Source organism: Serinus canaria, chromosome 1 (assembly GCF_022539315.1).
Source record: "Serinus canaria isolate serCan28SL12 chromosome 1, serCan2020, whole genome shotgun sequence".
Taxonomy (NCBI): Eukaryota; Metazoa; Chordata; class Aves; order Passeriformes; family Fringillidae; genus Serinus; species Serinus canaria.
Genome location: NC_066313.1, coordinates 45,056,722 through 45,078,405, shown reverse-complemented (window position 1 = coordinate 45,078,405; position 21,684 = coordinate 45,056,722). Strand labels below are relative to the sequence as shown.

The 21,684-nt window shown below is 38.8% G+C and overlaps 1 protein-coding gene across 2 annotated transcripts in view; it reads left to right on the top strand.

Annotated features, from left to right (window-relative positions):
- The window catches only part of ATP8A2 (ATPase phospholipid transporting 8A2), a 278,317-nt gene that overhangs the window by 131,079 nt on the left and 125,554 nt on the right, over positions 1–21,684 (top strand). For both annotated transcript variants that reach the window (XM_009102837.4, XM_018908513.3), the window contains one exon: positions 3,600–3,710. In XM_009102837.4, coding sequence (XP_009101085.3) covers positions 3,600–3,710 — 111 coding nt within the window. The remainder of the gene's footprint in view (positions 1–3,599; positions 3,711–21,684) is intronic.

Here is a 21,684-nt window from a genome sequence, read left to right as displayed (position 1 = left end):
AACATTATTTGGGTGAGTGCTCCTAAACTAGTTTGTCAAATTCAGAACGGATTACTACCGCTAAAAAGAGGAGTTAAAAGCCTTTTTTGTTTGTTTTGCTGAAGAAACCACAACTTAGAATCAAGATTTTGAAAGAAAAACTAGAAAGGAAGAACATGCTTCAGTTACTGAATATCCTCTGAATACTGTTTACGTCTGAGATGCTCTGTATGCATCTCAGAGCATCAGTCTTTGAGACTGATGCAGGGCAAAACCAGATCGAGCTGACAGGAAGCAGAGACAGTCCCTTGTCTCCTCAGTGACCAGAGTTTCAGCTGATGTTCCCTTCTGGCAGGGTGTAGTCAGATTTGTTCTACCAAGTGATGTGAAATATTACCATCTTTTGATAGCTCCCAGTAGGAGGTGAGGTTTTGAAAAGGCAGGGATGATGCTGCTGTATGCACAGATAACTGTTTATTGTGGTAACCCTGCTGGGAAGCAAAGTCAGTCTTGTATTGCTGCTCTGTTGTGACCTCTGATGAAGAACTTGAAGCTTCAGATTTGAATAACTGAGACCTTTCACAAAACCCATCTTGAGAATTTTAGGCAGTTTTACCAAGCTTTTCTGTCATGAGCAGTAGCATATTCCAAATATATACCAGTATAGGAACTGCCATAGCCATTGTCTCTGGTATCTCATAATGAGTTTTACATTTTAAATTTCAGTGGATTATATATAGCTTCTGCTGTACAACTTAATGGAATACCCTTTACCTGGACTTCCTCAGATCATTTATTACTTCTGCTTTGGTTACTAAGCATAAGCAGCAAGAGTTTTGTCCGTAGAAGGCCCTACAAATGTTATTGCTTTTGTGTCACAGTAACGCTAAATCTGGGGAAGTAATTCCGCATTCATGTGTTAATTTTGCATTAAAAAAATCCTGTATTTCAGTTTAGTGTTAGAACATGGAAGCTGCTCTTTGTTTAAATTCCAATCAGTAGGTTACTGACAATAACGATGAATCTTTTTCATTCAATATGAAATAAAAGCTGGTGGCACCAGCACAGAATTGCAGCAGTCAAGAATTAGTGAAACACCGTGGAACTGTTTTTTTTGTGATTGTGTAGAAGAATTTGTACTGATTAAATCAGAAAACATAATAAAAAAATCCCTGTAGTAGAGGAGACTAATACTGTGTGGTAGTATGTGCTTAAAAAAAAAAGCAAATTAGTGTTCAAAAGAAAAACTTGATCTCCGTGGAGTGTATTTCTTTCAGCAAAGACATATAACTCCCACTAAAACATTACTGTATGTGCCTGCCTTGAAGGCAGAGTATGTTCTTATTGAGTAATTTAAGATGACCACTGTAATGTAGCATCTCATGTTCAAATGCTATTTGAAATGCAGTGCTGCCAGAAGTAGGCACTTAGAGAAGAGAGAGTCTCTATATAGGCTCATTTGGGATTCCAGGGAGAATCAAAGCATAAACCAAACAAAAATAAAAAGCCAACTTGTGTCTGACTCCACTTGAAATAGCTTCCACAGGTGCAAGGAGCATCTGTTTGAATCATCCTTTTCCCTTGAAATGATATTGCACCAGTGACCTCTATTTAGAGAATTCCCAAATCAAATGACCTAACTAGTTAGAGAGACAGTAGTAGACTTTAATAACTTTTTCTTTTCTCAGTAAATAGCTTTATCATCTTAATCCAGAGAACATCTGGTGTCTAGGGACTGCTTCCTTTTCTTAATTAAGGAAGCTTCTTTCTTCAACAAATGTTCTTGTTTCAGTTTTCTCCTTTGGAAAAATTGGCATGTTTTGTGGATGCCTTTTCACTGTCTTAAAACCCCCAACATGCCATCACCTCATCCTTTAGTCAAGATAGATTCTAGAAGATAATCTCTGTATAAATGGAGTTATGCTAGGGTTGATGCAGAGATGACTGTAAAAACTTACACAGTTTCACAGGTAGGCTGGCCAGATGGTCATAATGTTTCCTGCTGATTTGAAATGCTGTAAATACAGGAGCAGCCAAACAAGGACAATGTCTTGGTAGGGCCCCTGTCTGTACTGCTCTGTGCCAGAAGCTCTCCATTTGCACAGTATCAGCATCAAAGCAGACTTAATTGTTTGCCAAGTCTTAATGGGACTCTTCACTGGTGTGAGCAGGCTCTGTGTGTTCTTTAGGCTCTGAGTATCTTCCTTGCTGTGCTCTGTAGTGCACTCATTTTCATGATAGCACAGACAAGAGCAATTCATGGTAGCATTTTTTGTTGCCTTGAGCTTTCAGGAAGACCACATCCAAGATTGTCACTTGTCAGATTCAGCAGAGAGAGGTTCTCAGGCTGTCTCTTGCTATTCTCCACTGGAGCTTTGGGATGACTTGTAAGGACCTTGTGGCAAGTTTCCCATCACCTTGGTGGTGTTTTGTTAGTGGTTTTGATGAGGAAAGTTGTTGCTCTCCTGCCAATTAACTTGAGGCATTTAGGGGTCTAACAGGTCAGCTACTCCCTTGGGAGTGTCCCAGTTATAACTCTAGCTCAAGTTAAGCAGAGAACAGTGAAGCCTGGTTCACTTTTGTTTTCTCTCCTTCTCTGCTGGCATATCCTAACAAATCTGAGTTGCTGATGCATGGGAGAGAGGCTGTCCTTACAGGATTTGTGGTTCAGTGATTTCATTGCTGGGAAGCATGGGAGCAGAGCTGCCTCACAACAGCCCGAACTCATTACTGCAGCTTTCAATTTCAGATAAGTTTTGGTTAAAATAAATGATCTAGAATCTAAATTTAGAAAGTCAGTGTTTTCCTGTCAAGTCACTTTGTGGAAAAGGAAGCAAAGCAAATAATTACCTTAGTGTGTCCAAGGTCCCTTCAGGTACATACTTGCTAAACACTAAACACAGTCATCCCTTTGAGCTGTGGGCAAAAGAGGAATGCTGCAGGTCATAAAAAGGTTCACTAACAAAGCCAAGACACGAAAATTATGCATTTCCCAGTCTGGATTACAACACTGGCTCCATAAAAGTCCATTTTCAAAAGTTCTGAATTTGAGCTCCATCTGGAGTTCAAACTAGCATTAGAAGGTACACAATTATACAAGGTTAATTTACTTGCCCTTTTTGGCAAATGCACCTTGCTTTATACTATATTTTATATAACACATGATCACATGCATTTTGTGGGCAGAAAATGTTAATCTAAGTGTCTATTCTCTATAAATACATCTATTTTTCCACTTTTGTTCCCCTCTTGTGTATTTTATTTCAGCTCAAGACAGTTTTGTTTATTAGGTTGTTCATTTTACACAGGGAAAGGAGATTCTGAACCTTGTAAGCCCTCCAACATTGATTTTACCATCAGGATGGTAATAACAATTGAAGACTTTTTGCCATTTAAAACCACTTTTTAGAACTTTCAGAAATTTTGCTACAAGAAAGATTTTAGCTTTAAGTATTTTAAGAATTGTTTTTTGCATATATCTTCTGTTTGCCTGTTTAAATATTGCACTTCAACAGTGCTGATTTGAGGGTTTTTTTTTCCCTTGAGGTCATGTGTTTACTTTCAACCATTTTTTTTTAGCAATTCTTCATATATGTAAATACTTCTTTCCTGTCTTTCAGTTTTCCTACTTGGAGAAGCTATTGTTGGTCCACGGGGCTTGGAGTTACAATCGAGTTACCAAATGCATACTGTACTGCTTCTACAAAAATGTGGTTTTGTATATTATTGAGGTAAGAGAAACTAAAGGGATGGCTCTTACTGGTGCTCATTCCTTAAATCATCTCTTATAACTAGAAAAGCTCACCCAAATGGATTGAGAAAGAAGGACTGCCATTTTTTTTCCATGTTTAACAATTTAAATTCTGTTTTCCTCCTCAAATCAGTTCACTTGAATCTTTTAATGTTTGTAAAGGAAGACCAAAGGTTTTCAGTACTGTATAGCTTTGGATATGAGATGTCAAAATTCATTCCTTCTCTGCAAACAGTCTTATTGAAAGCATCTTTGTATTCATGGAAATGTTTCAATTAGTGCTTATATTTATAAAAACTGGAATTTGGGAGCTAAATTTAAATCAAAAATTCATTTAATAGCATTTAATAGGCAAATAGTAAACTATTCAAAACTATAGCTGTAGCTTCCAGGTTACAAAGACCACAGATTAGCTGGAACTGAAATTAGTTTGCTTTGTTTTTTGGAAAGAGATGGCATAATTTTGCAAATGATGTTCATTTACAAAATGAATCAGGTTATTTGATTTAATAATTAAAACATAACTGTATTTTGAAAATAATTTGCTGGAAGATGTCAAGTACTGAAACTGGTTTTTAAAGAGGGCTGAATACTGTTACTACCATTCCATTTCAGCATGCTTAAGATAGGAAGGTAGTTCTCATGCTGCAGAATATCATCTTGAATTTAGGATGTATCAGGAAGGGGTTTTTATAACGTGCTGTTGCCTAGTTAGGAATACTCAAGGAACTTGAAGTCAGTGGTTTCATCAGTTGAGTATCAAGTGATCACTTGCTACAGCAATGTCCACAATGTTCATCAGTTTTAATAATATATGTGCATATAGATTAGATTTTCTATTTCTTTGTACAGCTGAGCAGCCATGAAGGAGGTTAACAGAAAATTGCAAAATTTATTATTAGGCAGGTAATTATATCAATTAGAGGAGATAGTGGGTGAGTAATATTTTGCTATTCAGTAAGTCACATTATGATCAGTGTGGTCAGTATTCCTGACTCCATCCGGGTGTGATCATTTTCTTTGTATAATGTTAGAGAACAAATATTGTCCACTAACTTGTTCCACTTCTCCTGTGCTATTTCTGAATTAGCTGTTATCTGTTAAAATTTCAGCACTCATTAGTCTACTGCAAGAAAGTTATCCTATACATCATGTTTTTAGTAAAGGTTTTTACATGCTGTTGGAGATGATAACAATATTTGTGCAAAGAAAATATGAATAGCTTTATAAAGAACTCTTCTGGTGTATTTCTTACTGAGCATGGCTGGCTGTTGCTGGGGTTTTGCCTGAACTTTTCAGAAAATTCTTAATAGCGTCATGATTTTCTGCTAGGATTCTTTTGTCTATTTGAAAATTAGTTTTGGAAGTCCTGCTTCTAGCTTATTATAGCACCATATGTCCTTGGGTTTTTTTACCATTGTCTGACAAATTAAGTTCTGCATCAAATGTTGTATGGCAAAACTATGCTTTCCCATATAAGCAGCTGTGCAAGGAGTTGAATACAAGTGAAGTTCTTTGGGACCTCCATCCTGAGGTAGCTCAATTATTTTACCCTAGGGTAGAATTTTATTCACCAGATATCTCTACATGATACATAAAATCCAAGTCTGCTCTGAGAATATGAGGTCAGAGGTTCTCTCCATTATCTTAGGCCGTGTACTTTCTGCATACTGTCTTCAGACAAATGAGCTTTTGTGTCTCCTCATGTCCATGCCTGAGGAGCAGTCAGTTCCACCAACACCTGAGCACTGGAAAATATCTTTCAAGATGCAGCTCTGCACCTCAGTTACCTCTCTGTGCTTGTGCTACATAGAAGTTGGGAGCAAGTTTAAGGCTTTAAGAGAGATGAAGTGACAGAAATAATCCTGTTGTCCTGCAGCAATGGGAAGAGCTCAATTTGGTTTTCCCTGGTGATTTTCCTTTACTAGCGGCCTTAAGGAACTTCCCCTCCAAAACTGTGTAAAAGTAGCCAAATTGCCTGGAAGCCAAAGAGACACCAGTTTTGGTATCCTAGGGATACAGGGTAGAGAGAAGAGATCTTTAATTCCCCCCTTAGCTTTACACAAAGAAAGAGAGGTTGTTTTGTGTATGTGCTGTGAGGCTTGGCAGTGTTGATCAGTTTGTGGTATGGAATGATGTTCATGAAGGAGATGCTCCACAAGGGAATAAATCCTTCAGCTTGAGAGAATGGTAGTTCAATGCTTGGCACTTCTGCACTGCTGCTTATGTATATGGTGTGTTCCTGATTGTTTCCTGGTGCTCTGGACAAGTTTAATATTTACCCATGCTTTCTGCTTGGATATATGGTGTATGGAGAATATCCTTTTAGCATTGTAATGAAACAGGGATTAGAACTTGTGCTACCTTTCTAAGTATCTTCAGAAGGATTGTACTAAGTAAATATTTATACAGTTGAATGAAAAAGCACATCATGAATATGACTGCCAGTTCTACCTTTGTTACTGTATCTGTTTTATTTCAGTGGAGTTTTAACACCTGAGGAATAGATATAGTAAGCCTAATATAAATGGCTTTTGCAGCAGAGAGGCACTGGGGCTGTCATAACTTTTATTCCCTGATACTTTGCAAATACCAGAGGGAAGGAAGAGGTGGTGGTCCAGCTTGGCACACAGAACATCTGGACGGGTCTTGCAGGGCATGCAAGTTAAGGTATTAAGATTTAACTTAATTAAACAAGGGTAAATGCTTGACAAAAGCATGTTGCCATCTCTTTTCTTAGCATCCCAATGCTGGTATGCTAAAACCCCTCATACATTAAAGTTCATCTTGATACCAGTTATGTACACTTAAACCTGGAGGATCCAAGGTGTTGCATCCCTGAAACATTAAATTTACCAGCTTTTTTTCAGGTTCTGGGCTAAAATATTGAATCTGGGGCTTTGTGAAAAGTATACTTAGGTAATTGTAGTCATGGGCTTTACTCCTTGGAGGTGCTGTGGGGTTAAGGCTGGTGCTTACCTTTCTGCAATGGCTGATGCTTTGTGGAGTGACAGGGGCCCAGGAACTGTTTTCAGCTGTTTTGATGAATAAAATGTGTGCCCATATTGAGATAGTTCCATGCAGCTAGAGGGCTGGTATAGCAAACAGCAGAACTTGTGGTTTAGTGATTGCAGAGACAATGGAACTGAGAGTGTATTTTCCCTCTCTCTTGAAAAGGCCCTCTTAGTATTTTTCAAGAGGTGAATTTTAAGTCATCAAAGTAATAAAGTTTTGTGAAATCTGAAAAGATTTTGTCTTGGCTTAATACCTGGAAACTCTATATTCCTCTCTTTTCTCTAGCCTGGTTTCTCATTTACAATTTCTTCATCACTGTCCTCCTACTGTTCTCTTGATTTCTCCCCCTGATATTTGAAAATACAGAGCTAAGCAAACTATAACTAAAAAGCACAAGGAGAAGCAGATCCTGGAAATTCAAGTCCTTTTGGTGTGATTCTTAGCCCAGTTACTGAACCCTTGTATATCACTATTGCCAAGGTGCTTCAGGGTATGAAGTTAAGGTTCTCTTACTTATGGACTCACCTATAAAAAGGGATGCAGAATCTAGCCTTCCATCCACAGAGCTGATTGGCAGATTAATTGCTGCTTCTTCCCCCCTCTTGACTATGCCTGCTGGGTCTGTCCTAAGAGTAGCAGGGGAATCTGCCTGGAAAGCTACCAAGATGGCCATAGGGATGAAATGCAAATACAAAGCCCTCTCTTTGGTGTCCATTCCTGTATTTCCCGTGTCTGCATGCACTAGCAGTGTGCACTAAATCTGTTTCTGAGGAAAGCCAACCATTCAACATCATCCTAAGGCAGAAGACCAGTGACAAGGTTTCAACTTTTAAAGATTTGATGGACAAGTAGCTGGGCATACTCACAAAATACCATTTCATTCAATTACTTATGTAGCTGGCTTCAAACTGAGTAGTGAAACAGAAGATGTGTTTCACATCTGTTGAGCAGATATGTTTAACTGGAGATGATATAAAGTTGTCCTGTTGACATCAGAGCTTTGAAATATAGCTGATTTCAAATGTAAAAGAATACAGGAATGTTGCTTTCATGTCATGCTTGGAGAAGTAGAAACACAGCAAGATCAAAGGTGGTATCAGAAATATCAGGTAAGAGTTCAAGGCCTTTGGGAATGGTTCTGTGGAAACAGTAGCATGGAAGATAGCTTTCAAGCCAACTCAGTGTGCAGGAAAAATGTGCTTGGTTCTTCACTGGAGCATGTGGGGTTTTTGAAACATATTGAATATGAAGCACTTTTGTATTATATATTGCAGAATGAGTCAGGGGTGGGAATAGATGGCCCCAGTGTCAAGGTCTGGCAGTCTAGGGTCATGACAGAGAAATGAATGGCAAGTGGGAAGGGGAGAGTATAATGTACATACCTTGGTTGCTGCATAATTTTAATTTCTACTTTAAGAATCCAGAGATAAATTGTAAGCCTAGATTAGAAAGCTGCTGAAAGGGACGTCTAATATCTGAGCGGTGTTAAACAAACAAGATAAACATACTGAACGACAAAACACTAAGATCATAATTATTATTCTAGAGCTGAATTTCCAAGTTTCAAAAGCTCTGATCAAACATAATCCCTAGATAAATGTGCTTTTAAACAAGAGGTGATTTTGTGAGTCAGCAAGGTCTGGCAATGGGAGCTGTTAAGTGCTCCACGCACTCTTAGTGGTCACCACTTCAGAGGAGCTGATAGCACAGGCTGCCCAAGCACACATGAAGTGTTGCTGCATGAGACCTTGCATTTGTTTTTCCTGTTTTCTTGCTTTTCCATCAAACACAACAGGTATTTTAAAAAATATGGAAAGCAGGCATGGGAATTTCAACTCTTTTCTCCAAAAGGTAGGCAGAAATGAGTGTATCTGTTACGGTACTAAAAAGATATAGCTATAATGCTTCTGTGTGCTTATCCCTGATTTATATGATCTGACTTTTACCTACATCTTTGTGCTTTCTGTTTCCAATTGACTTTGCAACTCTTAAGTTACAGCCAGGCAATAGAGAACCTTTAAGCGTGGGGATTTTTGCAGTAAGTTGAGGACTGAAGTGCTGTAACTGTTGTCATATAAAGCAACTTTCTTAAAAAAGAAGAGCAGTCTTTTCCTGCAGTGTTAAATTAAGGATAAGAACATATGGTTGCAAAACTTTCTAACGAGGATAACAAGAATAAAGGTAGCTAGCTGTCTTGTCTTATTCAAATTATTCAGTTACCTGTTCAAATACTTCAAATGCCAGTAGGCATTTAATAATTGTTACTTCTGTGCACATACTCCATTGGTGTGGTAAGCTTAGCACAATGCTCTTATCATGGTGGATCAAAGGAGCAATGTGTGTGTGTGTGACTTTTGTTTTGTATCATTTGGGAATCTAGATTTGAATTCTCACAAATGCATACATATCCTGAATATGTAACTTACTCTTTGTAAGATGGGTGCTTTCAGGTAGACAAAAAGGTAGGATTCAGTGCCCTTAAGATTGGTATCAGGTTTAAATTCGGTGCCTGAGAGAAATGTCTGTAGTGTCCATGTAGATAACCTTTGTGGGAGCTCTGAGCTCATGGAGAACAGCCTGGGACTGGCTGGGATTGCACAGGAACCACAAACCTGTCTAAAGCAGCAGTACTGAGCGGTCTGTCTTAAAGTAACCACATCCTATCCAGAAAGAGAAACTTTTTTTGTTCTCTTCTTGTGTGTTTTTGAAACATGTAAAAGAAAATAATTCCACACCTCTCAGCTCGGGTTATGTTAATCAGTTCAAAAAGAGCAGAATATTTATGTAGGGTATAGTACAGAAGGTGGAAGACATGAAAAACATAGGAATGAACACAGTGTGAGGAACAAAACTTGTGAAACTCAGCATTTTATTTCTATAATTTGTGGGGAAACAGGTCTTATATATGTGTTTATTTTTCTCTTGCACTGTCCATCAGCCTTGTACCCAGGTTTAACATGGAAAAGACCTAAGGCAACACAGAACACTATCCCCTTCCTGCCCACCAAAAAAGCTGATTGCAGGCTCCAATTCAAGAAAACATTCTTTAGTAGCAACAGTTACAGGAAACAGATTCTACAAGGAGCCTGCCAAAGCTCTTACAATATTGTAAAATACAGTTTTCCAACCTATCCAAAATTTTCCAGATATCGCTTTGCTTTTTGTTCCTAAAAATATTTCTGAATTCTTTATAGTACCTGGTTTATGTGCTGCTACTGACAATTTGTTCTCTGTTTCCACCCCCCCTCTTGTCTGAACAAATTCAGCATTGTGTATAGGCTGATCTCATCAACTTTAATCCATGACTGACTTCTTGTTTTTTGGCTTCCTAACTGAGCATGTTAATCCCAAAAGTTTCCAAGGAATCAGTCATGAAGATAAACCCGTGCTAATTTTCCTTTCTTTTTGTATTGCTATGCACTGCACAGTGATTCATGAGAGAGCAGCCCATCTTCCCAGAAAACCAAACTGGCCCAGCTATGTAACGGCTGGGTTTGATTTTTTTTCCAAGAATGATGGAAACTATCAGCATTGCTCTGAATTTATGAGCACTGCCTTGATTACACCACGAAGCCAACAGAACCTGTACATTTTTAGCATTCCAGATATTATAAATGATAAATTAAGTTCCTTTGTGTGGTCTCAAAATCTCTAGATGAAACACCCATCAGGTTCAGTACACACTGCAATAGAAGAGATCTACTCTGGTATTTTATTGGACACAGAATATGTTGAGTGCCTGGAACAATTTGTTGTGTACATTTACATAAGAGGAATATGAATGGCACAGTGATTGTTCCCCTCCCCCCCACCTTGGTAAAATGTATGCTTAATTTGGTGTGAAAAATCTTAAATTCATAATCTGGTGGCCTTACACCAAAGCAATGATAATGTTGTTCTCGAAGTTTGAGGCCATTCAATGTGACACATTTAGCCATCTCCAGAAGAGTGTGTTCTTCAAAGCCAGAATCCTTTAATCAGTAAATGTTTTTTCACTTTAACTATGTCACCAATAAAAATACAAGTTCATGTTTAGAAGAGAGCCTAATATGAAGAAGCTTTTACTAGAGAAGATAAACCTATATTATGAAAGTTAGGAAAATCTAAGCCTAGGTTTTTTTCATCACAAAGACAGCTTTGAAATTCAAGAGTTAATTGTTGATCATTTCAGCCCAGCTTTCTTTCCAAAAGCTCAAAGTTCTCACATAAAATATAACTCTTCTTATGGCCTTGAACATGGAATTGAAAAACATTGACTGCTCTGACTCAGTACTGGATAACCCGTTGTTTTAATAAAAAATATTTTTTTAATAAAAATTACTTCATCTAGGCTAATTCAGTGCACATGACAGTACTTGTTGATACAGAGAAGGCTAAATTTCAAATTTGTGTTGGTGTTGAAAGTGTAGATAAACCTTATAATGGAATTACTTGTGCTTAGCACTCGAATGCTGAGTTTAGGAATGCTGTTCTGCACTGAAGGCATGATTTTGAGGGAGTTTTTTAAAAATCCAATGCTACAGATACATCAATGCACATATGGTAATACATCTATTCACAAGTATATCCTTTGGGCCTGTGCTGTTTTTCTTTCTGGCCTATACCCCTATAAATATACTTCCTTTAGTAGAGACATTCTTCATCTGCATGGGAATAAGTGAGAGCAAAGTAAGGTCCTATGCATATTGCATATGTGGAGCAGGGTTTTTTGTCTGTTTTTCTTTTTGCTAGACAAGCCACGGGGCTGTCATGCTGAAGATGTGACATTTCTCTATTTCTACCTGTAGCTCATTGCTCTAAATAGCATACATTTTTTCAGCAATTTACTTGCCTTTCATAGAATAAGCTGAGTTGGAAGGAACCCTCAAGGACCATCAGAGTCCAGCTCCTGGCCCTGCACAGCACCATCCCCAAGAGTCACACCATGTGCCTGGGAGCATTGTCCAAACACTCTTTGAACTCTGTCAGCCTGGTGCTATGACCACTTCCCTGGGGAGCCTATGCCAGTGCCCAGCCACCCTCTGGGTGAAGAACCTTTTCCTGATATCCAACCTACACATCCCCTGGGACAGTTCCATGTCATTCCCTGGGGTCCTGTTGCTGGTCACAAGAGAGATCAGTGGTTTTGAGAATGGTAATACACAGTGCTTAGAAAGGAGGCTGAGGAGGACTTGCCCTGGTGCCCGTGACTGCTGACAGTTTGGAACAGTGAGGCTAATTCTCCTGTTTAGCTTTGAGGCACTGGCATGAAAATGGCCATGTAAGTTTGTGTGTGTTCTGTTACTCATATACACCTTGGAAGGTTTCAGTCTTCCAGGGGAAAGAAAAGCAGAATTACTTCTACTTAATTAGCTGTGTCTGCTGCAGTTAAACTCAGATGTTATCCTGGTGTTTAAAAACACTGCTTAGCCTAGGTGTGAAAAGGAGGTTGCTGCAATTCTTTTTGCCCAGCTCTTTGTAAAACACTTTTCAGAGATACAGAGGGTTTGGAAATGCTGCAAACAAGGTATAATACTGATTCCCAAGGTATAATACCAATTGCTTTTGTGCAAATTCACAGTGTGGAATTCAGCTTGGAGCCCACTTTTGGAAATGTATGGTGGCTAAGCTGTGAGCAGTCTCACTGAAGTGACTGAATAGTATTTGCATTTTCTGCTTTCCAGGAGGTTGTTTGGAAATAAAATGAGTTTATTTGTTCCAAGCCACGTGCTAGGATATTGTTGTGGGAGCCCAAGAAGTGCTGGTCTGTGGGGGCTGCATTTCCCTAGCCTGGACTCAGGTCTGCCTGGCTGACAGCTGCTTGCCAGCAGTAAGGTCCAGCTACAGCTTGGGATTTTTTGAGTGTAAGAGGCTTGATCTAAATGCTGAAACATTCTGTTTTGTGTTCAGTTTTATCATCTTGAAGCATTTTGCTCATACTTTGCCTCTTTGTTCTTGGCAAGTTAAGCAAAAAAGCCAATTTTACCTGAGCTCTAACAGCAGTCTCATTGGCACCTTTTCCTTTCTAATTGTTGATAAGGGCATTTTTCTGGCATCTTTGGAGGCACTGCTGGAGTATGTTTCTAAAGATCAGATTTTCTAGGGAGTCCTTTTGGTGCAGATGCATGCAATCAATGAATTAATAACTCCCGGTGTCTTAATACCACTTCACAGACAACTCCAAAATCCTTCTGAATGCTAGCTCAGGAGTGTAGGGTCACCACATTTTTGGAATATAGAATTTCTTTCCAGTATGTGTATCATGAACTGAGCTGGTCCTGATTATTTTGAGGTTTCTTGGGTTTATATGCTCATGACCCAAAGAAGCTAGGGCAGTGAACAAGTTTAACTGAATACAGATTCCATTTTTAAATGCTGCTAGCAAATAATTTTGCCATTTTACTTGGATGAGCACTAATGATAAAAATACCTCTATCCAGTTTCACTAATTAACCACTAGAGACTGTTTTATCTTGGGATGCATAAAAGGCATCTGTAACCTAGTTTAAATGCATATGAAGGATTTAAAATAAAATATGTCTTAGTTTGTCAAAGAAACAAATCTAGAGTATAACTTTGGAGTGTTTGCCCAAGTTCAGGTTCTTGAATGAAAGTTTTTTACTGTAGCAGGGTCAGAGGTAAAAACTATCCTATGTCTCCCATGATCAGCATGCAGAGTAAATCTGGAGCAGCACAGGTGGTGCTTTCAAATGTGCTTTTACAGCCTCTTCTTCTGTAAAACCAGTTCAGTGGTTTGACTGTATTTGCCCCAAGGGATATATACCCTGTCAGGAGAGAGAGCTCTGTGGCTAGGGGCATTCAAAAAAGGTGTTGTCACTCAGTGTCCTTGGGAGTCTCCCTTCCAATGTGGGGATCCTGTGTCACTTAACTGGATAGGCGTTAGGAGGCATTGGCCTGTGTGACAGCCCCCACAGCAGGAGTAAAAGCTTTGAATTACTGTCCAAAACATCTTTCCCCTCTGTACTGAGATGTTGAGTCCTTGCAGATAGCTGTGACTCTTGATATGCTTCTGGTTATTTCTGTGCTCTAGAGAGTAATTGCTTTTTGTAACTCCTTACACCTCCTCTATCTCTTTTCAACAAAATCATTTAGAACGTGTTAAAATGCACTAGAAGTAGCAAATTACAATGTTTACTGATAGTATTACTTTTGAGTTATCCACTTTCCTTTAGCAAGGTGTCAAAAATTAGTCAGTTGTAGCTCCTGCCCCTGATATTCCATTGATAATTCATAATGTTGTCTTGTCACTTCTCCTCTTCCTCACTATTTTGAACCTGTTTCCTTTTCTGAGCTAATGCAATTTGAGTGTAACTGCTGTGAAATAAAGGCATCCTGGACCAGTGGGTTTTTTTTGGTTTTTTGAGCTAGGATTCACAGCCCACTGTAGTGAGGTCTGTGTCAGACAAGGGAGAGGAAATTCAGAACTAATACTTAAAGACTGAGACAACCATCTTCTTAACACATGTTTGTGGGTATCCTTAAATGTGGAATATAAATGTCAGTAATCATGGGCTTAAGCTAAAATATATAAAACTATACCCCAAAAGGCAGAGGGGCCCATTCTGTGGCAAAACAAGAGCTAAGCGTTCTTGATGCATGTTTGGGTGTATGTTACAATCTGTTTCTGTTCCATCAAGACAAAGCTCTGAAGAACCACTGGTGGCTTCCTGCTGTCAGAAGAGTGAGGAAGGTCAAAACTTGGTCTGCCAGATTTTAAACGTGACAAGATTATTTTGCTTTCTTTCTTCTTGCTGGATTTCTTTCCTTAATTGCTTTTGCATGAATGCATTTGGAAAGGGAGGAGATGGAATATATTAGCCTTAGCTGAATCTAGCTTCTGCAGAGTTTCAGAAAAGGTATATATTATGACCTGCATAAATACTATGAAACTAGAAAAAGAAGTCCAATACTAACTAGAAAAAGAAATCCAATACTGTGTTTTCTCATCCAACCCCAAATCATGCCATCTTTGTTGTAATTGACAATGCAGATTGATTTTTTTAGTAGTAATTGACTAAAATACATAGACAGTTCAATAACAGCATAAGCTTCAACCTTCAGTAGGCAGTAACACCTGAACCTCTCAGCATTATTTGTGATGATGGCTCCTGTCAAGTTCAATTTTGGTGGAAAAGTGAGTCTCCCTTTTCATTTTGCTGGCAGTGTCTTGACCTTTTCTCCCTTTTGTTGCCAAGGAATGACAGGTGTCTGGAGCAGTAAAGCAATGTGACACTCAGCTTTGTGTCAGCTCATATTCATTAGCTTTAAAAATGACATATGGGGGGGTTTGTACAACGTGGAAATGTGTTTATGCCCATTAATATGTCCTGATTCATGGGCACTGTAGGGATAGACTGTTGAGTTGCTCCACTTTCTCCTGTTTTTTTTTTTATTTATTTACTGTTGTTGAATATGCAAATGCATGATAGCTAGGAAATTTCAAGCTGTGGCTTCTATAGTGGCATTATGAGTCCTTGTTTGTCTGCTGCAGTCTGTGTTGGTGGCACCACGCCATGTTCTTGCCATGGGTCCAGCAGCTTTGTCCACTGTAAGCTTTGTGCAGTGCTCACCTCTAAGGTGCCACTTCCCTTAGAAAGTCCCAGCCCCTCCTGCTGTGTCATGGATGTTGCTGTACCTGTCACTGGGCTGTGCTTTCACCATCACTTGAATCCACAGCTAGGCTGTAATTTAATCCAACATGAATATCCACTGCCATTGAAAAGTCTTCGTGTCTCCCCAGGGGGGTGTTCTTTCCTCTCTTCCTTGCCAAGGCATTGGTGTTTGCACAGCTGCTGGATGGGCTCTTTAAGGTTAGAATTCAGCCAGATAACCTTCCTGATGTCCACAGGAGCCCTTGGGCAAGAGAAAGGACCAGCTCTTCTGACAGAGGTATAGACTTTTGTCAGACTTTACATGTTATTTTAGTAAGCTAAGATGGGAGCCTTTGCTTATGTATATCTGCAGAAAAGACAAAACATTTGGAGAGGTGGAGCAAATGAAGAGTATGAATTGGTTTTCATTATATCCCTAGTAATCGCCATGGCATAACTGCTTGGCAACTTAAAATGTATCAATTTTCCCTTTTGGGCTGTCAGGGTGTCTTTTACTCAAAGACATTCCAAACACAGACCTGGGGAAAAAGAGGGGAGGAAGTTGAAAAGTGGTAGTTGATCCCAAAGACATATCTGAACAAAAAAGCCTTTCCCTATGTCAGTCACATGTTGTTGATGTGCATAAAGAAGCTGTGATCTTTCAAAATTGAGAATGCATCAGAAACTGTCATTTTAGCATAATGTATGCATGATTACTAGATTTTATGGTGTGTGATTTGTGGGGTGTATGTACGTGGAAATCTTGAAGAATGTGTGTTCGGCCATCTGGGCAACAAGGAGGAGCTGGTTTGTGCTAAAGTACAAGCTATTTCTGCAATGGAGGAGTGATAAAATGATAGCAGAGAAAGTTCTGGCAGACTTTATTTCTCTGGAAGCAGTTACTACTACTTCTTAAGCAGCCCCTGATTTATGCTGAGTTGAAATAAGAAGGTAGGAGCAGTAAATCTAGGGGAAGAAGCAGGAATGTTACCTAAAACCAGGACAGTGCTTCAAGGGATGCCAGACATGAGAGTTGCAGTTCTCTTCAAACTGACTGATACTGCTGAGAAAGCATTGTAGGGAAGGCATGAGAATGAAAGCGGAACATTTAAAATATGGATTAGGATTGGAAATCCTTATGTATTTGGCTTTGGGGAATGTAAAAAGTTACAAGTAGGCCTGGCAAACCTTCTTTCTTGGACTTGGTGAAGGAAGGGGAGTGTGTGTTGGTGGTCTGTGAAGGGTCTCTGTGGAGTTTGTAAGGCCCAGTTTGGTGGGGGAAGGGGAGGTGGCATTTGGATAGGCACAAGGCTCTCCCGTTTAACTTTCCCCCCTTCCTGAGAAGAATGATTGTTGTGTCTTTAGCAATGAAGTCTTTACCTTGTTCCCATTTTAAAAAGGACAACACACAGAATAATGCAACTTTTAGCATGCTGATTTTGGCACCCAAATACACTGCTGGTACATCCATTGTTTCTGAGACTTATTCCTGCTCACTCTTAGGATAACCATGCTCACTGAGAACCGCTCATGAGCATGGAAGTCTGTCTGCCCAAAAGCTTGATTTCAATTGTTTTATTTTTAGTATGACTCTGTTTCCTATAGAGCAGATTGCCAGATCAGTAGATTATGCTGTCCCGAGAGCTCTCTTCTTGAGAAACTCAGCACAATTCTGCTGGTCATTGCCTGACACTCTTCACATAGCTGACTTCATCATACATAGTCTGAGTGTTGGTGACTGACTCTAGTTTCTTGGATGGGTGTTTTGGTTGTGTTGACTGATTCTGTCTTCCTGCTTGTTTTACTGATGTGTCAGTGGGGAATCATGTCATGTGAAGTTTCAGGTGCTCCCTTTACCCACACTGGTATCTTGAGATTCATTAGTAAATTTGTTATTGCTTTCCATGAAAATGCAAATCTGCACATTTGTATTACAGCTCTAAAGCAGCAATAAATGATACAAGTGCTGGGTACAATAAACTCCACTTGGGTTTGTGAGCCCATGGTTAAGTGTCTCATTTGTAAGGAAAGTTGCTGCTGCATACATTTCTATAATACAAAGTCTAGCACTACTCCTACATCTGCTGTCACATTAAAAAATAATGAAGATAGATAAAACTTTAATTATAATATTTCTCTATTTGGAGATATAGCTGGAAGCCACTCTGGTGGGCAGCAAATGTCTGCTCTCTTCTGTTTGAACAAAGGCAATTACTATTTAATTCTAATAAATGGGGACAAACAGAACTTCACCTGCCAGGCTTCATTTATTTCCCCCTCCCCCACTGGCATCAGTCACATACTCCTGTAGTGAGTATGTATCTCATTTCAAAAAGCAGCTTTGGCAGATGGCTGCCTGCTTAACAGTATATGAAGAATAATATCCTAAAAAATGGCTGTTGTATTTCATTTCAATCGTTCCTGCTTCCATTGCAAATCTGAACTTGTCCCGACCTTGTCTTGTGGAGTTTGGTACTGAGAGCCATCTTGTGAGATAAACGCTGCAAAAATAAAATCTAAAAAATCTTACTATCTCTTGTCAACACTTGCAGAGCTGATGTAAATTTTGAAGGTTGTACACTTTCCCCACTGAGTGCCTGGCTTGTGCAGCAGAGTCCTCAAAGTCATTAAGTACCTGAAGTTTTTGCCAGACTATTCTAGGAAGTCCTGACAAAAAATTTGGGGTAATACCAGCACTGTTCAGGTGCTCACTGCTATATCCTCTGAGACTGATAGCAACTGCATCAGAGTTAGAGGTTTAAAGCCTTGTCATAGGAATATACACGTTGTTCTGTCACAGTCATATGTTTTTTCCTTCCAAACCATAAAAGGCTTCCTTCTGAATTGACTATGCATGTGTGTGTGTGCACCACCTGAAGGTGTCTTGTTTTACCAGCCATACAAATGTTTAATGTCTGCTGTAAAGCAGAAAGGTACCTTTATAAAAGTTGTCAGTCACAGCTATTTCACTATGTTGGGGAAGGGGAGCAGGGGAAAAAAAACCAAGCAAGTTGTAGTCATAGTAGTACCAAAATTTAACAGGTCTCTCTTTGGTGCTTCAAACAGCTGGAAGTCCAGCACAGTTCCATCTGAGAATTAATAGCTTAGCATATTCTATCAATGATTAGTGAATTTCAGCTGTTTCCTGAAAAGCATTTTGAACTGAATCCCTTGGATGCACATGTCTCTTTGTATCCTTGATGTATTTCTCAAAGAGGAGCTATTTCTATGTTTGCATTACTCTTGCTTAAACCTGCTCCCAAACTATTTTGAAATCCCCATTGTATGTACAACAGGAGACTATAGTTGCAGTGTGTCAGACTTGGCAATTCCCAGTATTCCTCATCTTTAAAAGAAATTAGTTGCTAATGAAAATTTAAAAGGAATAGAGTAGAACAAGCATACTTCTATTAATAGTTTCAGTATTTCGATTTGTGGTGGTTATTTCCTAAAATCTGAAACAAGAATTAGTTACTGAATTTGATTATATGAATAAAATCTTCTAAATTATATCTGTAGCCTTAGGAAAATTAATCTGATGCAGCCAAATAAATTGCCTCTGTGGTATGAGTATAAAATGTTCCTACTTGGTGTTGCTGAAAAGAAAGTTAAAAAATTCAGTCATCTCACTCTTTCCTTTTTTCCTCGAATGACAACTTTTTGCAGCAACGAGTCATTTATGGTCACTTCCCTGTTGTACTGACACCTGCTTTACACAGTAATATAAAATTTAAGATAAATTACTGATATACAGGTGAAGAAGAGCTTGAAGATACTGCATTTTGGTTTTTTTTTTCTAGAAAATAGGCATGTTTTTGAGATGATGTTAATTTAATGTTGGAAGACAGTTTTGTCAAAAGGCCATCTTGTTGGTAGACAGCAGAAAACCGGCCTTCAGTACAGTTTGTTTTCTATAGTCACTTAAATTAGGAGGGAAATACCCTGCCTACTGTTTGGGGAAGAATTGGGGCAGTTTTGTACTTTTTTCAAATTTCTGTGCACTGGTAACACATTATCTCTCAAGGCTGTTTGCCTGTCTTTCTACCCTGTTTTTGGACATGTGCTTAAACCCTCTCTTTCATAAAGAATACAAAAGCCTAATGCGCCTGAATATAGAAAGATCTTATTCCATAGTGTTACAGTGCACTAAAGAATTTAATCAATAATATCCAAAACTGGCAACTAAGGAATTCCTGAAGGATGACAGATGGTCATTAGGGTGACACAAGATATACTGTGTGTGCATTTTTAGTAAGAATTAGTCTCTCTAGAGCCCGGGGCGGGAGGTCTTAGGAAATGCAGGAAACTTGAAGATACCATTCCAGCTAAAGCCTACAAGAAAGTAATGAGCCCTACAGGCTCATTGTCATGCCTGTGATAGTCTCTATCATGTTACCACTGGTCAGGATCAGGAGGATCTCTGAACTTCTGGAGGAGGTTTTCTAGAGGGTCATGGCTTTTGTAATTATCACACAAGTTATGAATACAACTCAGAAGTGTAGCTTATGCTTAATTACTGTTGGTGTACATGTCAGGCTTTCCTAGATGAAGGAAAGGGAGCCTTGTGCTGCAGCTGTTTGTTCTCTGAGGTTATTCCTGCTGGCCTACCACAAGTGATCTTATTTCTTCACAATATTTATGTGTTTTCTCATCTAGGCTTCTCTGAAGTGATTCCACTTGTGTTACTTGCTCATTCTCTCAGAACTTGTTACAAAGTTAAATATTTACATGGTGTCTTGTATCATTTATTTCTATAAAATATCATCATTGAGAAGGTCAAAGTGAGTCTTCATATTCCACTTTACTCTTCTGTTGCAATGTCACTGCCGAATTGAGAGGTTAGAGTGAAGTCCTGATTTAATCTCTTTGGACCTGAAGGCAGATTTCCAACTGCCAGTTCACTGGGGCAAACCCTTGCTTTAGCAGCCAATTCATCAACTCAGAAAGGGGAAAATTAACACTCATGTTTAAAGAAAACAAAAGAAAATCATAATATCTGTATTTGAAAAGATGAGAATGCAGTAAAATTGTTCTTATAGCTTATTAACAGCAATATAGCAAAATTATTTTATTAAACAGCTTGTAAATTATACATATGTAAGGTTCTCTTTTTCCTTAATGTATGATTTACAGCATGGCTTTCCAATAGAGATGTGTGTTGTGTAATACAATATATATATTGAAGTTTTGATTTGAACCTGAATAACCTATATTAAGTTTGATCATGTGTGGGTATTAAAATGGTTTACAGTAAGTAGTAATCAATCATAATAAATGACATATGTTGATACCAAGTTGTAGCTCTGCTCAGTGCCCACAGCATTGTTCTGATTTGAAGTAACACATTGCTGTTAAATTGAGCACAATGACCCACTGGGATAAATTTAATTGCCTGGCAGTTTGCTGTTTGGTTTCATGGCCCCACACAAGGCCAGAGTACTGAAGTCTTCAAAAAAATGAGGTGTCCAAAGTTTCAGCTCTTTATCTGTCAGACATGGCGAGGTATAGTGTAGAAGACCTTTAGAGAAAAGACTGAGAGGAAAAAACACCTTTAAATCACTCCAGGGAGAGCTTCAGAAGAGCAGAACCCAAACCAGTGCTTCTCTATTTTCAAAGCAACATATGCAGGCATAGCTGCATGAGTCTCATTAAGTTTGTCTGAATCGTGCAGCTAAAGCCCCATGCAATGTTTTGAAAATGCAGGAAATAAAAATGGTCTTAAACCAGACATCTGGGCTTCTATCCAGTTTTCCAGTGATAATGTCTGAAGCATGCCATTAATAAAGCATCATCCATGGGCTAAATTATTCAACTATAGAACTCTTTGCAGAAGGCTTATAAGTCAGCTTTACTTAAAAAACAAAGAGAAAAAAAAGCCAAAAGCTTCTGTTCACACTTCAGTCTCAGCAGCAACCACTGCTAAGCACAAGGCCCTTTTCCTTTTTAAGTCTTTTAACATTTTTTTCCCCTTGTACTTTTCAAAATTTATTTTTTTTTTACTTTTTCTCAAAAATTCTCACAGGGTACCCATCTGAATGTTCAGATCCTAATTTTTGTAGAATATAGAGGAAGTGCTTTCTCTTTGCTGGTTCTTTTATCTCAGGTGAATTTCTATAGAGTCCAGGGGCCAGGATTGGAAAAAAACACACCTTTTGAGAGGTGTGAACCCTGGTGTTTCCCTGTGTTTTGTATTTTGATGCTGACTGGAAGGTAGTGATCTTAGTAACACTTTTTAGAACCTTCAAACCTTAATATTAAAAAATATTCTTAATAGTGAGGAAGGTGATCTAATTAACTACTATAGATGAAGGTTTGGTTTTGCCTTCAAATGCCAACAACTAAGCTGTG